The sequence below is a fragment of the Rhipicephalus microplus genome, chromosome 5 (assembly GCF_043290135.1).
Source record: "Rhipicephalus microplus isolate Deutch F79 chromosome 5, USDA_Rmic, whole genome shotgun sequence".
Classification (NCBI taxonomy): Eukaryota; Metazoa; Arthropoda; class Arachnida; order Ixodida; family Ixodidae; genus Rhipicephalus; species Rhipicephalus microplus.
In genome coordinates, this window is record NC_134704.1 from 119,449,621 (window position 1) to 119,474,078 (window position 24,458).

The window sequence follows — 24,458 nt, forward strand, 5'->3', positions numbered from 1 at the left end:
CGAAGCAGCCACTACAGTTACATTGTTGTCGGTACCTTTTCATGTGTATTTCATTTTCATGTTTGATCGAAAGTAAATAGTTAAAGTGAAGTGTGTCTGTGTGCATCCCTCTGGATGCCATCACTTTATGGACTGTGACACACTCAACATGACAGTTGCATACACACACCAACAACTAAATAACACATATTGTGTAATGTGCAGTGCGTATGCTTTCTTGATGTATATTGTACCGGTTGAGTACGGTATTTCATTCGAGCTCAGAGTTCAAAATTTAGTTTTTTTTATTGTGATGTAATGAATCTTTTCTTATTGTGAATCATGAAGTAATGAATTTTGCTTGTTAGGTGCAGTTTTTTAGCCACGTATACCATATCAGTGTATTCAGTTGGGCCTCAGGCACAATCGAGCTAGTTTTGTAGCTTGTGGCCTGTGGTCCTTTCCCCCCCTTTTTTTGTAAGGCAATAATGTAGACAACTTTATCATTTATTCATTTATAGTTAAACAGTTCAGTTATGGTGGCTTAGCCCTTTGAGACACTTCATATAGAAATATGTACACTTGTTCTTGCTAGGTATGTTGACAAATGGCTAAGAGAACACATAAATACATCATTAAACACCATTTTGTAGTGTTCCAGTTACAATGTAGAGGCTTTGCTGAAGGCCCTACCATTTCTGACAAGCAGCGTCTGAAGTAAAATTTCTCATTCTCAAAATGAAAAAGAAGCTGAAAACGAATAGGCACAGCTTACAAGTTCTTATATGTTTATTTAAAACAGCAGGACCAGACAATAAATAATTTAAATTATGCATTTATTGTTACAAGATGTACAAATGATGTTTGCATAGCAATGAAATGTTGAAAGCCTCGAAATTATACATACACTTGACTATATACAGGTTCTTTACAGGCGACATCTGAAGGGTTGATAAGAGGTCCGACAACCTCGTTAATGTACCAAAATTTTAAAAACACATCAAGCTGGTCATGTTTGCAACCTCCCGGGGTACCAGGGCGACAAAACTAGTTCTACAGTGTGAAATTCTAGACAATGCCAACAGAGTTGACAAGGATTAGTGATATTGTTACGTTTGAAAGAGATTGGTAGAAGTTGAAAGGGGCCGTTTATTATGTGGTGAGGGGCAGCTCAGAAGCAGCCGACTGGTTAAAGATCCTCCTGATCCTCTTCTTTCTTTCTCGATCTAGGTGACAAGTGCGTTCACCTTCTATGCTTGTTTGTCTTCGTGCATGTTTCGCAACATTCCTCTCCGCGCAGACGAAAGCCGCCAGACGAGTCAGTCGAGTTGTCGTGGTGTGTACAGTTTCAGGCGGGCAACGTGAACCACTTGAGTTTTGGCAGCTCGTCGACCACTCGCCGTGAGACGAGCTATTACATAGTTGACCTCTGTAAGTCTGTCGACAATGACAAAAGGTCCATCGTAAGTGGTCAAAAACTTTTGGCATAACCCGCACTAGCGCATCGGAGTCCACAACCACATTAGATCACCACGGCGATAAATCATTGGTCGATGATGAATGTCATAGCGTGCCTTCACCTTCCCTTGCGATGCCAATGTGCGTGGTCGAGCTATGCGACGCGCCTCTTCGGCGAGGCAGGGAGTCTTGGCAACAGGGACGTTTTCATGATCACAGAAAGATAATACTGTGTCGATTGTGTGGCGGGGCGAACGTGCATAAAGCAAAAAAGAGAGGGCTATAGGCTGTAATCTCATGCTTTGCGGTGTTGAACGTGTAAGTAATGAACGGGAGTACGTCATCCCAGTTCTTGTGGTCGCATGAGACATACATAGACAGCATGTTAATAAAGGTGTGGTTGGTACGCTCCGTCAGCCTATTAGTTTGGGGGCGGTATGGTGTCGAGTGACGCAGGCGGGATTCATATAAACGGAGTAGCCACGACATCCGCTGTGAATTGTCGTCCACGATCGCTGATAATCAGGCGAGGTGGGCTGTGTCGGAGGATGACGTACTGTAACAAAAACGACGAGACTTCACTGGCAGTTGCGGAGGGGACGGCCGCCGTCTCGCAGTAGCGCGTGTGGTAGTCGACGCAAACAATTATCCATCGGTTGCCCTTAGCCGATTTTAGAAAGGGGCCCAGAAAATCAATCCCCACTTGTTCGAAAGGTGCGCTTGGAGTAGGCATCGGCTGTAGAAGACCAGCTGGACCAGTTGATGGATGTTTGTAATGCTGACATTGCATGCAGCTTGCCACACAACTCTCAACGAACTTTTGCATACCAGGCCAATAAAAGCGCTCTTTAGTCCGGTGAAGTGTCCGCGCCAAACCTAAATGTCCAGATGTAGGGTCGTCGTGCATGACACTCATAATAACTATTCGCAGGCTCTCCGGGACCACTAGAAGGAAATGCGAGCCACTGCTGAAGAGGTTCCTTTTGAACAACAGTCCATCACGCATACAGGAACGGCGTGCACTAGTGGAAGCGGATGCAGCGGCAAATAGTGGTGCTAGTTTAGTGTCCTTCTGCTGTTCTGCTCTGAAACTGGGATAGAACGGGAACGTAGGCGACACAGACGCTACAAGCTGGTCAAGGTCATCGGATTCACAGTCCGTTGTGCTAAGTGGCATACGTGAAAGACAGTCCGCGTCAGCATGTCGACGACCACTCTTGTAAGCGACGGTAAAACTGTATTCTTGTAGCCAAAGTGCCCAGCGCGCAAGGCGGCCACAAGGGTCACAAAGGTTGACAAGCCAACACAACGAGTGGTGATCAGTTACGACTGTGAATGGGCGTCCGTACAGGTAAGACCTAAACCGCTGAATTGCAAATACCGCCAGGCATTCTTGTTCCACAACAGTGTAGTTTTGTTCCGGCCTGCTTAGGGAGCGACTTGTGTATGCGATGACGTGTTCGCGGTCGCCGTAACGTTGTACTAGGACGGCTCCAATACCTATGCCGCTAGCATCCATATGAAACTCTGTCGGAGCAGAAGGACTGAAGTGCTGAAGGACGGGTCGTGACGTTAGCAGACACTTCAATTGACGGAATGAAGAATCACACGCCGGAGTCCACTCAAAGGAATTGTCCTTTCGTAAGAGGCATGTGAGAGGATACGCACCGTCGGCAAACTTTGGAATAAAGCGACGGAAGTACGAACAGAGCCCCAGGAAACTACGAAGCTCCTTGACGGAACGCGGCGCATTGAACGCCTCAACTGCTGCTGTCTTCTTGGGGTCAGGGCGGATATCATTCTTGTCAATGAGATGCCCGAGCACAAGCGTCTGGCGGTCTCCGAAGTGACATTTCTTCGAGTTTAAAATTAGGCCAGTATTTCGGATACAGTTCAAAACAGTATCCAGACGAGAGTTGTGTTCACTGAACGTGCGGCCAAAGATGACGACGTCGTCGAGGTAGCACATGCAGATGTTCCACTTCAAGCCACGCAGAATGGTGTCCATAAACCTCTCGAACGTTGCCGGTGCATTGCAAAGTCCAAATGGCATAATGTTGAATTCAAAGAGCCCATCAGGGGTTACAAAAGCAGTCTTTTCCTTGTCCTCTGGGTGCATCGGAATTTGCCAATAACCGGATCGTAAGTCTATGGAGGAAAAATAAGAGGCCAAATGTAAGCAGTCTATTGCGTCTTCTATACGGGGCAGCGGGTATACGTCCTTTTTAGTCACGGCATTCAGTCGGCGATAGTCGACGCAAAATCTCCAAGATCCATCTTTCTTCTTAACAAGGATTACCGGTGCTGCCCACGGACTGGCTGACTCTTGTACCACTCCCTTTTGCATCATTTCCTGTACTTGGTCGTTGATAATTTGTCTTTCTGACGGGGAAACACGATATGGTTTTTGGCGAATCAGACTTGCCGCGCCAGTGTTGATGGTATGGCGCGTTCGAAACAAGGGGATAGGGATTACTTTGCCGTTCTGCGCAAAGTCAAATACCGAAACGTCCTTCAACAGCACATTCATTAAAGTTCGGCACTCGCTTGAGCTAAGCGACTTATTTATCGTTGCCATAAGCGCCCCGTCCAAATTATGACAACCAGTTTCGTCACGTTTATCCGGCACGTCTGTGAGCTCGACCACTGATAAGGTCGCGTGTTCTTTGCCGATTGAAGCTAACTTCAAACCATTGGGTAGTGTCACGAGCTCAAAGAAACAGTTTACAGTCCATAGGCCTGTTCGTCCGCCATCTATCGACACCACACAAAGGGGAACCAACACATTCTTCTTCACGCAGTATATGTGCATTGGTTCTATGCTCGCATCGAAGCTGTCAGAATCCGCGCCGCGACAAACAACCGGAACACGTACGGTAGACAACGCAGGCATGAACGTATCGCCACAGGCACACAGCGTAGTTTGATCATTTGCTGGAGTTTTAGGAAGTTCTGACGGCATCTAGCCACTCACAAAGACTTTCCCGTGCGACAGTCTACAGTGGCACCACATTCTCGCAAAAAGTCCATGCCGAGAATGACATCATGTGTCGACGGAGGTATAATCGCGAACTCTGTCGTTATCATAAGGCCTCCCAAAACTACTTCAGCACTACACACACCAATAAGGCGCAACGGCTCTCCACTCACTCCACAGAATGTTGAAGTTTAATCCCAGGTAAAAAGAACTTTCCGCCCTGACACGTCTTTAAAGGAAGCACTCATCACGGAAATCGTTGCGCCTGTGTCCACCAAGGCCATCACAGGCACATAATTCACCAAAACACGCACTTTGTTTTTAAACATACACACAGGAGGTATTTCTGTCAGTAGCACGTTTCCAGCGACCTCACTTCCATTGGCCGCGCTGGCTAGTTTTCTGGTGGCGAAGAGGGCGCTTTGCGACGCAGCGGTGAAGGAAAACGATGAGCACGAGGTCGCGGTGGGGACGTTTAACTCCTGTCAGATGCCGGGAAGTGGTTGCGAAAGTTGCTGGGCCAATAGTTGTAATCAGGTGGTATGTGGGCCGGTCGCCGGACACCGTGAGGCTGTTCGAAGAGTCGTGAAAAGTCGGATGGTTGGGGATACCGAGGAGTCACCCGACGGTTGCAAAGCCACGATATATGGCCTGGCAAACCACAGGAATAGCACACCGGCCGAGGTCGAAACGTTGGTCGCTCGTCGTTGAATCGAGCGTCATCACTTGTTCTTGTGTAACGGATGTACTGGTCGGGTACGTCGTAACGAGACGTCGGGTGTCGCGGAGGCATGCGCTGAGAGCGTCGGTCATACCGCGACGCGGGAAATCTGGTTGTCATCCTTTACTGTGGGGCTGGGTTGTACTCCACAGTTGCCGCGCTCACCGTCGGTTGCCATGGGGTCAAAGGAGGCACGTCCATAGCCTCACGTGGCAGACACAACTCGGGATGGTCAGCTGTAAAACACGACATTTCTCGGTGGGACAGTTACTCACGAACAATCTGTCGAATGGTAGAAAAAAGGTCGAGGCCAGGATTCGTGTCCACACTGGCAACAGTTGTAACCTTAGCCAACCGACCAAACTTGGGCGCGATTCGACTCATCTTGAGCGTTTCAAATGTTCGGCAATGCTGAATGACGTCAGACACAGAACTGAGGCTTTCTTTTCCAATTAGAAAATTATACACGTCCTCAGCGATCCCTTTGAGCAGATGCCCAACTTTGTCCTCTTCCGACATGGTAGCACAGACCACCTTGCACAGCCTTAGCACTTCTATGTAAGTGGTGCATGTCTCACCTGGTAGCTGTGCTCATTGCGACAGTGTTTGCTCAGCCCGCTTCTTTCTAGCAACCGAGTCGCCGAAACACGCCCTGAGCTCTTCAACAAAAAGATACCACATCGTGAGTGCGTCCTCGTGGTTCACGTACCATACCAGCGCGGTGTCGGTCAGGAAGAACACTACGTTGGCTAGCATTCCAACCGTTGGACTTGCCCACACGTTTGTACTTGGTGAGCCAGGCGTCGACATCTTTTTTGGCTTTTCCTCCGAAGGGCGGTGGAACTCTGTAGTACGGAAGCGGGCCAGACGGTGCCGTCCTGGAAATGCCTGCTTCTTCGGGCATGTCGAAGTCACTCACGGCAGATGGTGGGAGACCGGCAAGTCGACGGCTCCGTCGAAGCTGTGGCAGCGATCGTTTCGTAGTTGAAGCGCTTACTCAGCTCCTCCACGGCTCTGTTACGTTTGAAAGAGACTGGTAGACATTGAAAGGGGTCGTTTATTAGGTCGCGAGGGGCAGCTCAGAAGCGGCCGACTGGTTAAAGATCCTACTGAGCCTCTTCCTTTCTCGCTCTCGGCGACAAGTGCGTTCACTGTATACGCTTCTTTGTCTTCGTGCATGTGCGCAACAATATATATAGTATATTGTACCAGCCCATTTGTCCACAATAAAAAATTTTGGTGCAATAATTTACTTCACGGTCATAAGTACGAGCCTACATACATGCAGCAGCTCTTGTAAAAAGAAAAAAACGCAGAGCACTAAAACTGACAACCACTGCCAACTGAAAGAACAGCTTAATAGGTTTTCACACTGCCAGAGTTGGTGCAGGCCCTCTCCTGCTGCCTTTCGTTGGCTGGTCAAAGTAAAGTGGTTCACACTATTTAACACAGTTGTCAAAAACAGTGTCCGTTGTCAAAAGTGAAGACACAGAGACGGCCGTCAGACTCGACAGTTGTCTTGCTCAGCTATTGGAAAGGACGGCACCCTCATCCAAGGAAGCCTGCAGAATGCTTCGCTCGTGTTTCATGAACGAAAGCAGCGAGTCTGAAAGCGGCTGTTCGGACTGTCGATCCTGCGAGAGAAAAGCCAGAGAGATAAGAGTACTGCTGAACCTCTAGATATAGTACGAAGAGTCATGAGTAAATAACTTGAACACCTCTGCTATCAACATTACTCTGGATTTAAAGGGGTTCTGCAATGTTCCTTGTTCTGCCTGCATTCTGCAGCACTGGGCTGAGTGTTGTGCCGAATACAGAGATGAACGCAAGAAGAAATACAGAAGTTGGAGCAAGGTGACAGAAGTTATTCACCTTAAAACTTCAAAACCCTTGCAGACGATGAGAATGAAACGTGCCCATTGTCGTCGAAGGCAGGTTTCAACTGAAGGCACACTGGTGTCTCTCATACCCATTTGTCTCTTGTACGAATGTCTCCTATAAAGGGGTTCGACTGTATTTAACAATCAGAAGTCTTCTGTATTCTGAGGTAATATAAAGAATGCTTTTTAGAGTTTTAACACACAAAAAGTGTGGCCTAGCTAGGTTTGTATGAATATTACTCAACTGTTTCGTTACCACGCCTATTCAAATCGATCAATAGTGATCGACGCTTTTGGGTCATCGATTTTGGCATGTGAAATTTGTTTCTCATGCACCCAGCGCTTTCTAGTAGTTAGTCCAGCCACTAAACTTTCAGAATCAACTAGAATTTGCCTGTTTTGGCAACGTAGTAATTTTTTACAGACCTTTGCGCGAACCAATGTACATGTATTGTTAAAAAAGTGCACTAGGCTGGGAAACTTGATGGAAGTGCATGCCCCTCGTGATTATGCTACAGTCAACGTTTCTACAACCAGGCAAGTTCTACGAGTCAAACTACCCGAGTCAGACTGCCCGTCACACGGCGCAAGGATAGCTTCCGGTTTGGTGGCGATTGCGACGCAACAAGCTCCCACTAGCATACGAAAATGCGTAGTCGTCGTGGCAAGACGCCGTGGCGGCCATCCTTGAAGACCTTTGCTAACAGTATATTATTGGGATTTGCTATTGTGCTGCCGCAGAAACTTGACACATCACATTTCTCATTCATGCTTCGCTTATCATCGATTCTCACTGTACGTGGGATCTGCCAATTTTTTTCTTTCTTTATGTCAGTCCCATTCTTTAGCAACTTAGACTGTCGAAAATGTGCGCGTAATATACTGTCTGCATTTTACAACTTTTTTTTTTCGTTTTTTTGTTGTAAGCCATAGTGCAGTTATCGTCCATATGAAACTGTTTGTTCTCTTGGCCAATCTCCCAGAGTGGGTATGAGCCACGGATTCTAGGCTACAAACAAACAAATTCCTGACCAATTTCCCACAGTGGGTATGAGCCGCAAGAGAAAGTGAACAAGAATGACGGCCTACTACGCAAAATTTATAGCGTAGTGGTTATTTTGTGAGTGGGTTTGCAGCAGCTACTCAAAGATTGTTATTAAAAGGTTCTTAATGGCCACTCCTCCTGCTTTCGGTGTGACTGTGCTGCGCATTTCGCACAGGCCTGGCTTTTTGTTTTCCTCGCTCGTTGTACTTATTATCGCATAGCTCAGCTTTGTATCGGCCTTCCTTTCACGGTGCTTCAAAACTTCGCCCGGAGTTTGATCAGAGACTGCTTTTGGTCACCTGCCGTTACGAGGGGCAGAGAAGGCGTACTCATGGCATCGTTTGATGGTTATTTTTTAAATGTGTCACGATTAACCGCCAGTGCCTGGACTTTACTCGACCGTCTGAAGTCAGCGACACGTGCCTAATCGAGCACCCATTTGTAAGTTTCCAGTTGACAGATCGCATAGTTTGGTCACGTATGCTGGAAGCTCTCGGCTGCGAAAAGCTTCGAGACTCCTGCACATTAAAGCCCCATCCTTTGGCATGACTTGCAATGATTTGCCGCTCCAGCCATAACTGAACGGTGCTACACCAGCCATTACAAAACTACAAACTTGCCTCTTGCTGTGCAGTACTTGCGCGCTGACGATATTCTGAAAAGTACCCCACTTCTATCGGGCAGCTTTCGCCTCTTTGTCGGGGGTATTTGAAAGGTAAGCGGGCAAATTCGGGAATATCTGTGGAACGCATCCTTTGACAAGGTCCCACTTTCCTCTGCGATTTGTACCTTCTTAACATTGATGACGTGAGTGAAAGTCTTCAGGATGTCCTCCTCATGAAAGTGCATATCACACACATGCGATGTGCTGGGCAGTTTCTTATCCGCACAAGAAACAGCGCGGTTCCGTGCCTTTCGCTGATTAGGTACACGCGGGGCACAAAAAAAATGCCGTGGTACATGTCTCTCATTTCCTGTAGCCACTTGTACAGCCGAGAACACAACATGTGGGCATGATGAAAACACGCAACACATACAAAGCAGAACAGGGCACGCTGAAGCACAAGACTGTTCACGCAGAAAGAAGCCTCCACGGATAGCAACGCACTGCAACATGCACAGCAGACGAAGGTTAGTACGGGAGTGACACGAGCAAGCATGCTGCGAGTGATTCCGGATGTGACAGCAGCGTCATGTTTGTCTCTGACAGTGGCGGCGCCATGCAACATGGCTTAGTTTTGCAACTTACCTAGTTCTAAAAATGTTGGCTACAGTAACAGCAAAGTTATGTAATGAAAAGAACCTTTGCAAGCCAAATTTTGAATTAAAGTGTCAGCTACTTAATTTGATAATGTTAAGCAGTAATATTTCCAGAAATATATGTCAGATATTCAATAGAGAGCTGTTCTTTGAAGTCAGAGAAAATTTGTTGTACGAAAAATTGTTGCAAAGGTCTGCCACATGCTTAAAGTGTCCTGGTGGCCTTCTATGACAGTTTCCAGCAGCTTCAGCTTTGCTTGCATTGTTATATCAGACACAAGGTTGCGTCTAGTGTCACTAGGCGCTCCTATATAGTTATGACGACACGCACATGGGTGCACACCAGCACTACAAAACACATGCACTGTTTGAAACTGTCTAGCAACCCCACCTGAATTCAGTGAGGACGACCTCAGAGTCCAAGGATAACAGCACCTCAGCTTCAAGTTTTATTGTCACGATGTATTGCATCAGCCTGAGACATCCGCAGCCATTCATGGATTTCTTTTGTTTACATCCTCAAGTTGTCTCGTCTGCGGCAACTGTGTATAGCTTCTGACCTTTGTGCGCAATCTTATAGCTACTCTGGTTACGTGTGTGGTCCACCTTTTGCTGGAGGGCAGCGTGCTGGCGCTGGCCGCGGAGCTTTTCCTAATGACAACAAGGCCCCCGGAGCACATCTTGGCCCCGACTATGAAGCAGTGTGAAATGTTTTAGAACTGCGTGCGATATTGTCTTTATTTCAATACAATATGCGCGAAAATGTAAATAAATATGCTTGGATGCATATATTGAAACGCCAACCTATGCGGAGTGAGGTGGCTCATGGAGAGAGGTGACCCTAGATGAAATAGTGAAGTTCATTGGACCCCTCATTTACAGAGGGATTATTCACATCACGGGTATCCATCTATATATTGAAACACCTGGAGGTTTATCACAAGACAACAAAAATTTACAGAGAAAACTGTACGAGTACACTTGTGTCTCAAGAAAAACCATAGAATATTTCACTGCACTGCACGAGTGAGCAATAGAGCAACACCTTGGTTCCGATTTTCTTTGTTTATGTGAAGAGAAATATATTGTACAACATTGACTATTTTTCCTGGGCCATTTATCTATAAAACCTATATTCTGAATTTCCTTTGTTGTGAATATTTTTGCATATATAGTGTTTTTTTTGCACTGTTTACCAGGTAACAACCTAAAATTACACACTTCTCACATTTTTATTTATTCTGAAGAATTTTCTTGTTCTACAACATATTTTTCCGAACCAGCATTTCACTGTGCGAAGTTTGGTATGCTGCAATGCATGCTGGAGCACTTTTCTAACTGGCAAAAACGATTTTCCCGAGACATAAGAAAAACAACCATTTTCGTGCAGTAACGAAAAAGTTAGGACTTGTCGCGCCAAACCAATCGGAACATTTAAATGTTGTCACTAACGTGATGAAAATAGATATATGTGAACATTCTAACTTTAAAACATTTTGATTTACACAGGAATTTTACTATAGGAACTTCCGCAACGTAAATCAACAGCTTACGTGCGATTTTTCAGACTGTTCTGAATTGGCACACTCTTAAACGATGAATGCATACGTTTATATCCTGCTCAAGCAGTAAAATCAGCACAGCTCATTGCGAAATAGTTGCTTTAATGCTTCCCAGTTATCCAGCATTTTAGTGTGTGGCCAAGCTCTCTAGAACACATTCGGTGATTGCCGTGAAGCCCGCTAGACTCTCTGAAGCTCGGATATTGTCTTTATATTAAATATTCAATTTTTACACAAGATTTGTGAGCAAAATTTAGAAAAGCATTACGAAATTGCTGCTAACAATAAAGTTTGGATGAGGTGCTCACTGCTAGACTGCTGTACCGGGAGAGTCTCTATTTACATAGTACATACTTTACATGAGTAGAGCTATATAGCAACATACTTTGAGGTTTCGCTTTTGAAAATTATCTTTTGTGGTTTTCAGCAAAAAAGGGTCCAGGGGTAGTTGCCCAAACTTCCCACTCGAAAGATGCAAGTTCAAATCGCAGCAGAAGACGGTCAATTTTTATTGTTAGTGTAACTTGTACAGCTGTATTGGCTTGCTTTTTTTCTTTCTAAATCTAGCTTCAGTTGCTATGCATTGCTACGAAAAGTTACGTGAAATATGAAGTTTTTACCGAATCCCATGCAGTGGCACTGCAAATGAATACCCTTGCTGTCAAACATTTTTTTAAATTCGTATTTCATAAAATTTTTGGTAGAAATATGTAGCAACTGAAGCTCAAAAAAGGAAACCAACACAGCAGTACAAGTGACACTAAGAATACAAATCTACTACCTACAGCTCCTGGGTCTTTTGAGTGGGAAGCGGGAATTCTGCCCCTCTACTACCTCAGCAAAGCCGCACGCATCTCTTAAAGCAATGACAAATCACAGACTACCAACCGAAGTTCCGCATGCAGATTGACTCTGTTTGGCCTGCACTTTCTGTGCATTGGTGCTACGGTCGTTCCGGGCACTCCCCTATTCTAGTAAACGAGTTTAGGGTTGGAGTGTGTGCACCTGGATCCCTGGATTGATTGACGACGCAAACTATAAATGGCCAACGTGGCCTCCACATCTCGCTGAAAGTAGGGCAACTGAGAAAGTTTCGAAGCTGGTCGGGCATTTTGGTGCAGTGTGGCACAATTCCGGCGAATTTCATGGTTTTGATGCAGCTCAGCGCAAAAGAGGGCAATTGAATCAAATTGGCGCAGGTGTTGCACTCCTGAACACGGCGAAACACTTGCGTCTGCACCTCACCATTCACTGACCTAGCACTGTACTCTGCGAAAAAAGACAGGGGAAAAAAAAAAAAAAAAGCAGAAGCAGTGTGCACTGCGTTTCAACTTTAGCACGAGGACATTTATGGGCAAGTTCAACAAAGTTAGCGCAAGTGTAATTTCCACCTGGTAAGAGTGCACAGTTTCAAGTAGTACTCACAAAACAGTGCAACTTACCAGCTCTTCATGGCCAAATGCCACCGATGGTGATATACAGCTGAAATTCCCATCAATCAATGACGGCTGCCTGGCATTCGTTATCATAGACTCTTCTGGATGAGCCCACTGAAAGAGCAAAAAAGAAAAGAGGAAGAAAAAACTGTCCATTTTCAGATATAAATCTCTAACCTTCCATGTGAAGGCTTGTGCAAATATTCCTAATTCCAATTTGCCTCAATTGGAAATTGCAAAGTATTAGAAATGAATGACTACGTCTATATAATATTGGTCCACATGTAACCTCCTGTAAAGGTGGTTTTACTGCAAGATAAAGGTTCTAAGCCTTGAAAGTACGTACCCAAGTGTATGCATTAACCAGGGCTGGGCAGTATTGCGATACAAGAGTATCGCGACAGTGTTTCAGAGATACTTTGGAGTAGCTGTATTGCTGTATTGAAATACTTTACAATGTATTGCCCCTATCTCGATACTATCCAGGACCCGGGTATCTGGTTACTTTTTTTTCTGTACTGAGCCAAGACGTGTTTAGAATGGGAATCATTTATTTTTCTGCTCTGATCTTGGCAGCTTGCGGCGAGATATGCACTCACCATTTCTACATTTCTGCTGAGGGTGAAACCGACTCGTACATTCCTGAAGGTGAGCTAGTCGCTTTGCTACGCGCATTCCATTGTGCACCTTCAGGCAGAACTGGAATGTGTTTGAATAATCACCTGCTTGATCTTCCCAACACTGCTATACTGCCATTTCGAACTCCAGCAGCGATGTTTTCATTATGAGCAGCATTGTATACTGCACAATGGGCGGCAACCAACAGTGTCGTTCTTAAAATGTGTTTCCTCATGCCACTTGAATGAGCAGTGCATAATTCTTTCTCTCGTTTTTTTTTCCTTCTCTATTTTTTGCAGCGCCCATTTGAAAAGCGGAGCTTATCGTGGAAGCCACAAACCACCCAAAAAATTTGGCGTGTGGTGCCGTGTGCCATCAACGATACTTCTTTCTTCAAAACATTTCCGGAAGACGCCGGCGTAGCGACACGGCGATTGGAAGGAGGTCTTCTTGCATTTCCTTTTGCACTCCTTGTTTTGTTCGTTCTTCTTTCTGCTTTTTCTGTGTTTCAAGAGAACACTTAACCTTCACCTGGAAGCAAGCGCCCGTCTTCATTGTTTCTGTGTTCCATTCTTTCTTGGCGCTAGGCCACTTTAGCAAAACTGGAAACCAACTAGCCTGAACCGCTAGCCTGCTTAGAGAAAATCGTACTTCGTACAGAGCAAGTGCCACCATTACAGTGGCAGCAAGAAATTCAGGAGCCTTAATTCCTTTTTTTTTAGTCAGAGACACATGCTGACCGCTGTGTTCGTGCAGGATTAGCCGTAGCATGTAACAAGTAATGGCATTAATGGTATTACATTGCTTTTTTAGGTAACTCAGTAATGCACAATTTCAAAACTCTAACGGGCAAAGTACTTACGTTAAGGTGGCGGTCCTACTCTGATGACACTGGCTCTGCATTTTAGGCACTGTTTGCTGACACACCACACTTACTGTGGTCAGAGTATCGATGTGAATTGTATCCATTATAACACAAGTTTGTGCTCCTCTGCAGCAGTAGAGTGACTTCTCGTTCGCGAGTCTTGTGTTGAGGCCGAATTGACGATGTCTAGATGACGGCCTATCTGAGAAGCTACTGCTGCTCAAGTGCAATTGACGTGCCAAATGTTTAAACAAAACAGACTTGTGTTAAATAAAAGCATAGCTTTTCTTAATTCGTTTGTTAATGGTTCCAGCCCTTCGCTTGAACTATGCTACTTCTAGCAAGGCTTTTCGGAGTACAATGCATTTGACTTGCTTTCATACAGCATACGTAGTTCTTTATTGCAACTGATATCTGTAAATATGTCATTATTAACACTTATGTGCAGTGTAGGCCTCTTTGTAATGCGTTAATGGAACTCTGACTACGGTGATAAAATAATGAGTAAAAATATTTGCAAGTTTTAATGCACTGCGCACTTAAAATACTCTGCTGCACATAACGAATCTCTGTACGAAGTATGACTATCCCCGACATAGAGAAAAGTATTTCAGTTTTTGCAAAGCTATCTCTGAAATATCCCATTACGTCAATTACAAATGTATCATAGTATCTGTATTTTAGGCTTCCACACTGTGTATTTCAATATCTGTAATCCGCAACACTTTTTCGGGTATCTCTGCCCAGCCTTTCTTTTTTTTCTTTTTTTTCGGGTATCTCTGCACATTTGGCCATTTGAGCCCCATCCAGCTGGCAAGCATTAAAATATGAAAGTGGGCCCATACAGTTGAAACTAAAAGTGAAGTCTCAAATAAACTGTATTTACCATGTTTATGCGACTGCATGTTGTTGACTTACGAGATTTAAACTTCACATATGAAGATGCAGAGTCCATTTTTGGAACTCGAAACATCGCACGCTAGCAACAACAAGACTAATCACAAACCTAAAAGCGTTTTTCACTAGAAGACCTGGAATAATAGCCGCAGAAATCCTGGAGCGAGCCCTTGGATTGCACCAAGCCGAATCTGCCAGTGAAACAAGTGAATGCTCCGCGGAGGCCGTTTCGCACGTTGTTTACGTACAGGTCACTAAACCAGTTCCGGTAATGATTCCCTTTTCAGCTTTCTATGTTTCCATGGCAAACTTGTCGCCTCTGCAGAGCGTGCATTTCGACCACACTGTTCACGGAAAGCAGGGGTATCGTTTTCTTTTGCTGCACTGAAGATAATGGAAGAGCACACGGAGATTTCTGTGGCTGTGCGCCTGCTGCTGTTGGGCGTGCTTATCGCTAGACCGCAGTTCCTTCACAGCAGTGAACGCAGCCATTTTGCAAAGCTCAGCCCATGCACAATGACGGAAGTGACGTACGCTGCTCCTCGAACTTCCGCCCAAATCTGTAACTTGGCGGGGGAGCAGCGAGAGCAAGACCGCCTCCGAGCGAATTGCTCTGAAACTGCCATTAAAAAGAGCGAACCCACTCCAAATCTACCAGCGAAATCCAGATTAGTCCCAACGGAGCAAGAAAACCTGCTCCGGATCTACCAGTGAAATGCGCCATTGGATACTGCAGTGTGGTTTCAACATAAAATTTGCTTTCTGGCTTACTCATTGGGTTCCGTTTTGCAGCTCTTTCAAAATGTCTCAATAAGTTTTATTTTATGCCACTGAGTTCATACAGACACCATGAGCTTGATAAATGATGATCACAGATGTCGTAATTAATGCAATCATTGATTGAAAAGCCACTGTACTATAAGGCAGTGGCCATTTGTTTGAGGGGTACTGGTAATAATTGTCGGAAGCGCCACTGGCTCTCGCACGTTTTCATTCAGCTGTTGTGTGCTACCGATGCTCCCAACAGTCGAGCTTGACCATCACGAGTGCCATCCTTGCCTCAAAAAACTGCACTCGTTCACAACAGTGCTGAAGAAGGCTGCCATTCTCTGCGCCGAAGAAGCAAGTACTGCACAGCAAGACGCAAGTTTGGAGTTTTGTATTGGCTGGTGCAGCACTGTTCAGTAATGGCTGGAGCGGCAAATCATCGCAAGTCATCCCAAAGGATGAGGCTTTCATGTGCAGGAGTCTGGATGCTTTTCACAGCCGAGACCTTCCACCATACGTGACCAAACTATGCGATCTGTCTACTGGAAACTTGCAAACGGGTGCTCAATTAGGCACACATTGCTGACTTCAGGCGGCCGAGTGAAGTCCAGGCGCTGACGGTTCATCGATTCATTGTGACACATTAAAAAAATAACGATCAAACGATGCTGTGAGTACGACTTTTCTGCCCCTCGTAACGGCAGGTGACCAAAAGCAGTCTCTGATCAAACTCCAGGCCAAGTCTCGAAGCACCGTGAAAGGAAGCCCGATACAAAGCTGAGCTATGCGATAATAAATAAAACCAGCGAGGAAAAAAAAAACATCAGGCCTGTGCGAAATGCGCAGCACAGTCACACCGAAAGCTGGAGGAGTGGCCATTAAAAGCCTTTTATAAACAATCTTTGAGTAGCTGCTGAAAACCCACTCACAGAATAACCACCACTCTATAAATTTTGTGTAGTAGGTCTGCATTCTTGTTCAGTTTCTCTTTCGGCTCATACCCACTGTGGAAAATTGGTCAGGAATTTGTAGCCTAGAATCCATGGCTCATACCCACTCTGGGGGATTGGCCAAGAGAACATATAGTCTCATATGGGCGATAACTGCACTATTGCTTACAACAAAAAAAAAAGGGGGAAAAAAAAGTTGTAAAATGAAGACAGTATATTAAAAAAAAAAAACAAAGATTCCTATGCCATGTTCCTCATTCATCCGAGAAGGGTAGTGCCCACTACGCACTTGCAAAAAATTTTGTGCAATTTTCTGATGCTGTGACTGAGGATGATGAAGAATTATGCCTGAAGCTTGAGTAATATGTTGGAGCAACCGACATCTCACTCGTTACGCAATTCACATTGTGCGACGCCTGGTTCTGAAGCACTTTACTATTCATATTAACGCCATTCCTTTCCCGACATCAAGCCTGCCTAAAGCTAGTTAGCAACAAAGTTCCAAGCAGCGTGGCTCTGTGGTAGAATACTGGGCTGGCAGGCAGGGTACCCTGGCTCGAATTCTACTATGCCCTTGTCTTTTAATTTACAGAGTGTTTTTCCTTCTTCAGCACAATAGTGGTTATGGACACCAGCGGTAGCGGCGCACGCTACCCTTGTTGTGATTTTGTAACACTTTCTGTTGTAAAATCTTGCCCTTTTTTTCGCTTTGGCTGTGCTACCCACAGACAAATCACGGATAATACACTCCAACCTCATTATAACAAAGAGGCATCTTACATAAAAACAAGTTAGTTATAACCAAAAATTCGTTATAAAGGTACATATTTAGCACTATTTCTATTGCAAGAATATCCTTCATTTACTTCGCTATAACCGATAATTCATTGTATCCAGGTTTGAGTGTATTTGCAAATCCAGAAGCGAGAGGATAAAAGCAGGCGGTGGCGGAGGGAGTAGGTGAGCAGGATAGCGACACCAATGAAGTTATGTTGATCAAGCGATTCTGGTAGGGTGGTCAATCGATCTGAAAGAATAGAATGATGACGCTGAGAAAATAGTGAAAAATTGAGAAGTGTCGCCAACAGGCCGATAGCGGAAGGGAACAACGACTATCAGCACTGGAGTTTGTGAGAATGTTTCGTGAAAGAGAAACAATCGAGATACGTCTCAAGAATAGTGGGCTGGATACATTATGCAAATGGTCAAAACAGTGTTTTTCAATGCAGGAGATTGCATATGTAGTGCGATCAGTTTGTTTCCGTTGTATTAAACACCATCTGAGTTACACTGAGAGTTATGAGTAGCTGTTTTTGATAACTGAGTGTGCAGGTTCGTGTGATGCTTGCAGCCTTAACAGAGATATTTTGCTTTAGGAACTCTCTGCTCTGAATGTCTTTGGACAACAACCATCATTCGTTGCTGCCCAAAAAGGGCCTACCCTAAATTGTCTGTGCTTTTGTAGTGCATGTAGAAGGGGCCGGTTCGTTGGCCCTTGGTACCTGTCTGGCGAATGCCTCCTTATAAACAGGATCACTGACAGTAGCATACAAAATATCACGAGAACTTGTGAGCAAATCACACGAGCTTGGGAGCAGGAACACCAAAGATGCTTCAACGTCACTGGGGCCAGCAATAAAGTATACCTGTAGTTTTACGTCCCAAAACCACGATATGGTTACGAGACATGTCGCTGTAAAGGGCTCCAAAAATTTTGACCATATGATGTTTCTTAACACGCACCGACATCACACAGCACACTGGCTTCTACCGTTTTCCACTAGGGCCTCCGAACTAAGGTTTCATGACTAAGAGCTGTCTTGATGGCTAGTGAGGAAAGTAGCAAGTTCTGCAACTTATACATTTAATCTTTCAAGGTTTACGCCGTAAGTGTATAGCATTGCATTGGCTTTTGCTTGCGCATCCGAGCGTGCCTCTAGCAGTGCAGCTGGTATGGTTTCATCGTTCGGGTGCTTTTCGCTTCTTGCACCCGCAAAACTGATGGCTGTGTGGTGTATAATCTCTTAAAGAGTGACCGCTTGTTACTTTCTCCCTTATTGCTCCCCGGGGTGCAATTACATCTGTTTTTATGAGGCGCTACATTAAACAAACAATGCCGCCCTGGTTGCGTTTCCTGTTTTGGCGACTCTGAAAAGCTAACTCTCTCTTGTTGCCATTAAGACGAATAATTATTTTACCTTTATCACTTGTTCTTTTTTTTATAGATGCACGACCATAAGGATTTTTTTACGCACTTTTACTCACTTCACTTACGCTATTAAAGTGTGCGTCGTCAAGGCACTCAAAGAAAGGAATTTGATGGTTCTAACCTCAGACAAAGAGGGAGGATTCGTGGTTCTTCCTGAACGGATGTACGAGGACAAGGCACTAGATGCAGTGTGCAAAAACTTCAAAGAGGTGCATTGCTGTCCAAAGAAACGGAAGACCATGATACAAAAACTGTTGAAAGAAATGAACCTTGATGCGCTCTGTAGAGAAGTGGTAAAAACAAGCAATGTGACGCTACAGTCATTTTTCACCTGCAAGACGCACAAGTGTGACTACCCGCTTCGCCTCATTGTGTCCGAGAAGGGCAGCTGGCAAAGGGTAGTGTCACGGTACCTACAAGGCATACTTGGTTCTCTTAACAGCGGTGACCCTTTCTTAGTGCGAAGTTCTTTGGAAATCGTTTCTACTTTGAAGGAAAGCTTACCAGTGGCATCCACAGCTTTTTCTATTGATGTAGAAGATCTTTTTTACTCAATTCCACATGGCGCGCTTTTTGATGCTGTCAGGAGTGCAATCGAAGAATTCGGTGAAGTCAATTTCCAAAACTAGCATGGTATCTTCGTGAGTAACTTTTTGGAACTTTTAAGATTCTACCTAGAGTCCACTGCAATCGGCCACCAGGAGGGTACCCACGTCCAAAAAGCGGGAATTTGTATTGGATCAGCAGTCGCACCTGTTCTCAGTGACATATTCTTGGCAGCCTTCGACCAACGCCTGAAGGATGATCTGTCCCATTTGGATGTCGTTCGCACCTTCAGGTATGTGGACGACTACCTTATCGTGCTTGGGAAGGTCCCATGTGAACGGGTTCAAAGTGTTGTGAAAGGTGTCCTTGAGGTTTTCAACAGACACTCCAGTGGCCTGAAGTTCACGCACGAAATGCCGGTTGAAAATGAGATCCAGTTTTTGGACCTACGGCTGAAGTTTGCCAAGGAGCACATCTGCTTCAAATACAATCCGCGATCGAAGAAAGGCCTATTGCCTTTTGATAGCGCGCACTCGAAGTAGATTAAGAGGGGCATTGTGTTGTCAGCTTGTGCGGAAGCCCTCGACAAGTCTTGCCCTCATCTGATGTTTGAAAGCTTCGAGAATCAGGTAGCTCGTCTGGGTGCGGCTGGATACCCAGCACAGTTTTTAGCTAGCGCTTGTGAAAGCCTTCTTAAAAAATACAGGGGCATGGGTCCAAACGTCGCAGGAAGGGAGAGGAGGCCTATTCATGTTATGCCTTACTTACATACTGTTTCCCATAATGTAAAAAAGGTGGCTAATAGGTATGGTGTGGATGTACTGTTTTCAGCGCCTACAAAGTTACGTCAGATCTGCTCGTTGATGACTAAACAGAAGAAGGCAAAATGCACAAAAAAGCATGCGAACGTGTTCATTACGTGTGTATTTGCTGTTGTATATCTGATCCCTTTGTCATGTGGGAGGGTGTACATAGGGCAGACGGGGCGTTGCCTCAACGAACGCTTGCGTGAGCACAGTCTGGCCGTAAAAGGAAAAAATGGAGGTCATTTAGATTTCCACTGTAGGAAATGCGGTTGCACCCCCCGGTTCGAGAATGCGTCAGTCATGGCTAAGGCACGTGATAAGACCGAAAGAGAGATAATAGAAGCGTACTTTATCAGGCAATATAATGACAAGTGCATTAGCGTGCCTTCAATTTCACTTTCAGACAGGGAAATGGTCTTCCTACATAGTCATGTATAATGATGTCGCTAACGCCTTGCATTGTGTTCTCTTCCATTCCTCTTCTTTTGTTTTGTTCATTAGTGTTCATGTTTTATTTCCCATGTGACGCTACGTAATGTTTTGTAAGGTTTTATGTTAGTATAGTTTTTGACTCGCTCGGCGTACTGCTTCTTCGTGTTTCTCAATTAGGGCTGCTTGGAGTGAATATAAAAATGTTAATATACTGTTTTATTTGGTGCTAAGCGCTATTTTTAGGGTTTTTAAACAAAAATGTCTTGAGTGCGTTTTCATTTTTTAATGCCTTTGTTGATGCTTGGTGCAATAAATAATAAAAGATAAATAAAAAAAGATGAGCGCACACCTTGGGATTACGCAGTTTAGATTGTGGTGGGCATCACTTTTGTATTTTGCCATTTTTCACTTTTGTCATTGTGGTGGCAGTCAATTTTGATTTGATTTGTTTTCGGTCGACTCTGTTTGCGGCGCCTTTGGTTTTGTGCACATCATGGAAGCGCAGCATAGCATGCGTATATATTGGCTTCCAAAAACGACAATAAACAGTTGGTAGTCTGCGCTCTTTCCTGTCTCTCTTGTTTTTTCTTCAAGTTTGTGCAGCAATTCAATTTTTCAAGTATGAACCATCTAGTCTGCAAAAATGTATTGCTCCAAAAATTTAGTTCAGGAATTAAAAAAATAAGCATTTTTTGGAGGTCATGTCACAAAAATTTGACCCTCACAGAGTTAAACTTTTATTGCAAAATGCGCACATGCTTTCCTTTTCAGTTGTGCGTATGCTTGCTATTGTGCAGCTGAAAAAAAAAAAAAAGACTGTTCTATGTATTCCTCTGGCAGCAAGGCCTGCAAAATCCACTACTCGAAAACACAGTTTTTCATATGGGCAACATGTTGCAGGAAGCTTGTCAAACAGACCTAAAGGTACCAGGATATTCCGTTTAACAAGAGTTCCATTTACCGAGCGACAAACAAGCGTGTAGAACTCAAGTACGAGACCAATGATACCAAAGGCAGTTTCATTTAATAAGCAGCAGTTCCATTCAACAGATTTCCCGTTTACTGAAAGCCTTCTGTAGTTTGTTATACAGACAATTCCGTTATAGTGGAGGTTAAACTGTTGCACAGTGTCCATCACAGTCCATAATTACTAGTATGCTCACCTGTGCTTGCCGGAGAATCGGCTGTTGAGACTGGTGACACTATGTGTGGACCGTAACACCTGGACATCTCCTCGTGGATGATACGCCTGTAGGCTGCCAAGTCCGGGCTCGGGAAAAGTGGCACCGTCGGTGCTCGAGCACTGGGGATTTCTGTGGCGCCCCCCGTGTCCTCGCCATAGTCAGACTCGTCTGATGAGTCATCTTTGTCGTCCGATTCAGCACCTTTGTCATCTCCAGGCTCCTGTTCTAATCTCCTGCAACGAGAAAAACGAAAGTGTGGACTGCAAACTGAAACTTGAAGAAGACTCTTGCATACCAATGGACACCACACCACAAATAAGGATGAATTTCTGCCACGATTCAGTTATTACTAGTGGTTTTACGCCAGCGAACCACAATACTGTTATGTAAAACGAGATGAAACATAACTATTTGCTAGTGTACTTACACAGATCGATCGAGAAGGAGAACAGCAAGCACAGCAGACAGGCAACTCCTTTTAAGTAGTCTTCTGAACACAGAATATGTCCGACCCAGAGTGTCAGAATGGTTTAGGTGGAGCGACGGCGAATTGTAACGAGAAATTGGAGACCTCCTTCCCTTTACCTAATAAATGGCTGTGTGCGTCACATTGGTCGTTTCAAAGCATCGATGAATGCCTGTTACAAGCCCCGTTGTTAAGTGCCTCTAGGCCATATTTACTTTGCGAATCAGCGGAGGGCCCCCTACGTGTCTGTAGGGCAACATGCGAACCTACCCAGCTGTTCACTTTGTTGATGGTTCTGCTGCCGATTATGGTTAAATATGTCCGAGGACCTTAAAATGGGTGGCCTTTTAGAGCACCCACATTTTGCTAAATTCACATATTTTGATGCCTGGCAAGACTGTATGCTTCTGGCACGCAATATATGAAGCGTAAGCTCTTTCCACTACATGACACTGATATAGTGCTTTTTTTTTTCAGAGGCTGTTCTGACAAATATTGTGACTGTGGTAGAACACTTGCTTGCCATGCAGACAACATCGCTCGCCACTTGGACCCTGAAATATTTATTTTATCTGCATCTTATTCTTTTGGTCACGAATAAAGTGATTTTTTGCTCGCAACAAATGAGTCCGATGCCCTGATTTCTACAAAACGAGCTCTCTGAAGTTATCACATTAAAACTGGCTTCTACTTCTTGGCACATATACTACAATTAAACAGCAGGTGCTTCCCACTCACCTCCTAGTGCACTGGAATGCTCTATCAAACGCTTAATACATAACCCGGTCTGCCACACAAAGGTCGTTCGGCCACACAGCACTGCCATTCTGCAGGGAAGAGTGGAGTGTTTTATGCAAAGAAAGAGCTTGATCATTTTTAGGCACGAAGCTCCTTAGCCCGACACTTAGACGTCACCACCAAGCGAAGCTCTCAAGACGAGGCAAGTGTGCCAAGCAAAACAGCTGCTGCACGGGCGCGGCGGCAGATGGCGCATGCACTCACTTATTCAATGGTTCCCGCCACCATGCGCAGCAGACACTCTCCCTACGTGAACTTCAGTGCTCTAATGCCATTGTACGCGAAAAAAGCGCAAGTCTGCAGGGCACTTCCCCGAAATCGCACAAAGAAAGCCTTTGTCATCGGGCTCATCGTCTGTATAACAAAGACCTGTGCAAACATGCGCAGATTGTGACATGCTTGTTTCAGACAAAGGAGATGCAGGCCATTGTCCAAGAAATGCAGGCACACCGAGCATGTTAACATGGGCCACAGCACCTCAACATCGGTGCTGACTGCAGTTAAGAACGAGACTTTATCGAGCGCACTTCTGGACACAGTGGCCGCGTACGCAAGAGACTTCGATTCAAGAACAATCTGTCTCGCATCGATGGTTCCTTGCAATGAGACAAAGCACGAACTGAACACCCAGTCCGAGTGTTCAAAAAAGCATTTCCCAGCGCCGACAATCACGCCGAGTTTGAATTGCGCGGGACGTGCAAGAGATCACATGCTCGGCAACGTGCCGGCTTTCAGAGTAACAAACAGATTCTGCTTCTCGCCAAAACCGCAATAATTGCCGAGGCTGAATCTCATCGAGGAAAGGCTAATCTCGCACTGGATCTCTCTCGTGCACATGCGATCCCTTTCATGTACACCGTCGAACGTCCCCGCCGCATCATCGCTCGCCACCTTATCATTTTCTAGAAAGCCAGCAGAGAGAGTGGCAGGCACATAGTCATTTGAGTCCTATTTCTAAGGAGCTATTTGTACACTTAACACCTGCTGATTTTAAAGTACACAGGGGGCCTTCACGGAGCATTCTGTCAGCACGAGGTCATGACTTATTGAGCTCGTGCACTGTTACAGGAGGCAAGTTGGTGTGATTTCAATAAATCAGTCTGTTACAGATGAGTTCTGCGGAAACCCGCAAGGTGGCGGAGGGATTAAAAAAGGAGAAAAAGACAATCACCCATTTGCAGCATGAAGCTATAAGGAAATCCGCAAGGATTTGTCAGAAAGAAAAGCTTCTTAGTTCCCAAAAAATTCATCCTGGTGCGATATTCGCACTCAGGACCAACGCCTTTACGGGGCGGTCGCTCTTCCAGGAAGCTAGCAATTGGCACCGTGAGAGCGAATTCATCGACAACTCGAAGCATATGGACACAAGGATTTCCTTGTGGCTTCCTGCTACAAACAGGTAATTGTCTTCCTTTGCTTTCCAAATCGATCTGTGTTCATCCTGTCCACTTATGCTCAGACGTCTTGTCCCAGCCACAATAAAGCAGTTTATCTTTACAGAATAATGTCTTAACTACACCTCTTCTCCCAAATGTTGAACAAAGTGTGTGTGTGTGTGTGTGTGTGTGTGTGTGTGTGTGTGTGTGTACGCGTGCTAACCA

General features: G+C 45.1%; 1 protein-coding gene across 1 annotated transcript in view; it reads right to left on the minus strand.

Moving 5' to 3' along the window:
* Nucleotides 1-798: 798 nt before the first annotated feature.
* LOC142817908 (uncharacterized) overlaps nucleotides 799-24,458 on the minus strand; it is a 37,698-nt gene continuing 14,038 nt past the window's right edge. Inside the window, exons 5-7 of the mRNA XM_075895860.1 lie at nucleotides 21,573-21,826; nucleotides 12,325-12,432; nucleotides 799-6,769 (exon numbers count right to left, since the gene is read on the minus strand). Coding sequence (XP_075751975.1) covers nucleotides 12,377-12,432; nucleotides 21,573-21,826 — 310 coding nt within the window. The 3' untranslated portion in view covers nucleotides 799-6,769; nucleotides 12,325-12,376. The remainder of the gene's footprint in view (nucleotides 6,770-12,324; nucleotides 12,433-21,572; nucleotides 21,827-24,458) is intronic.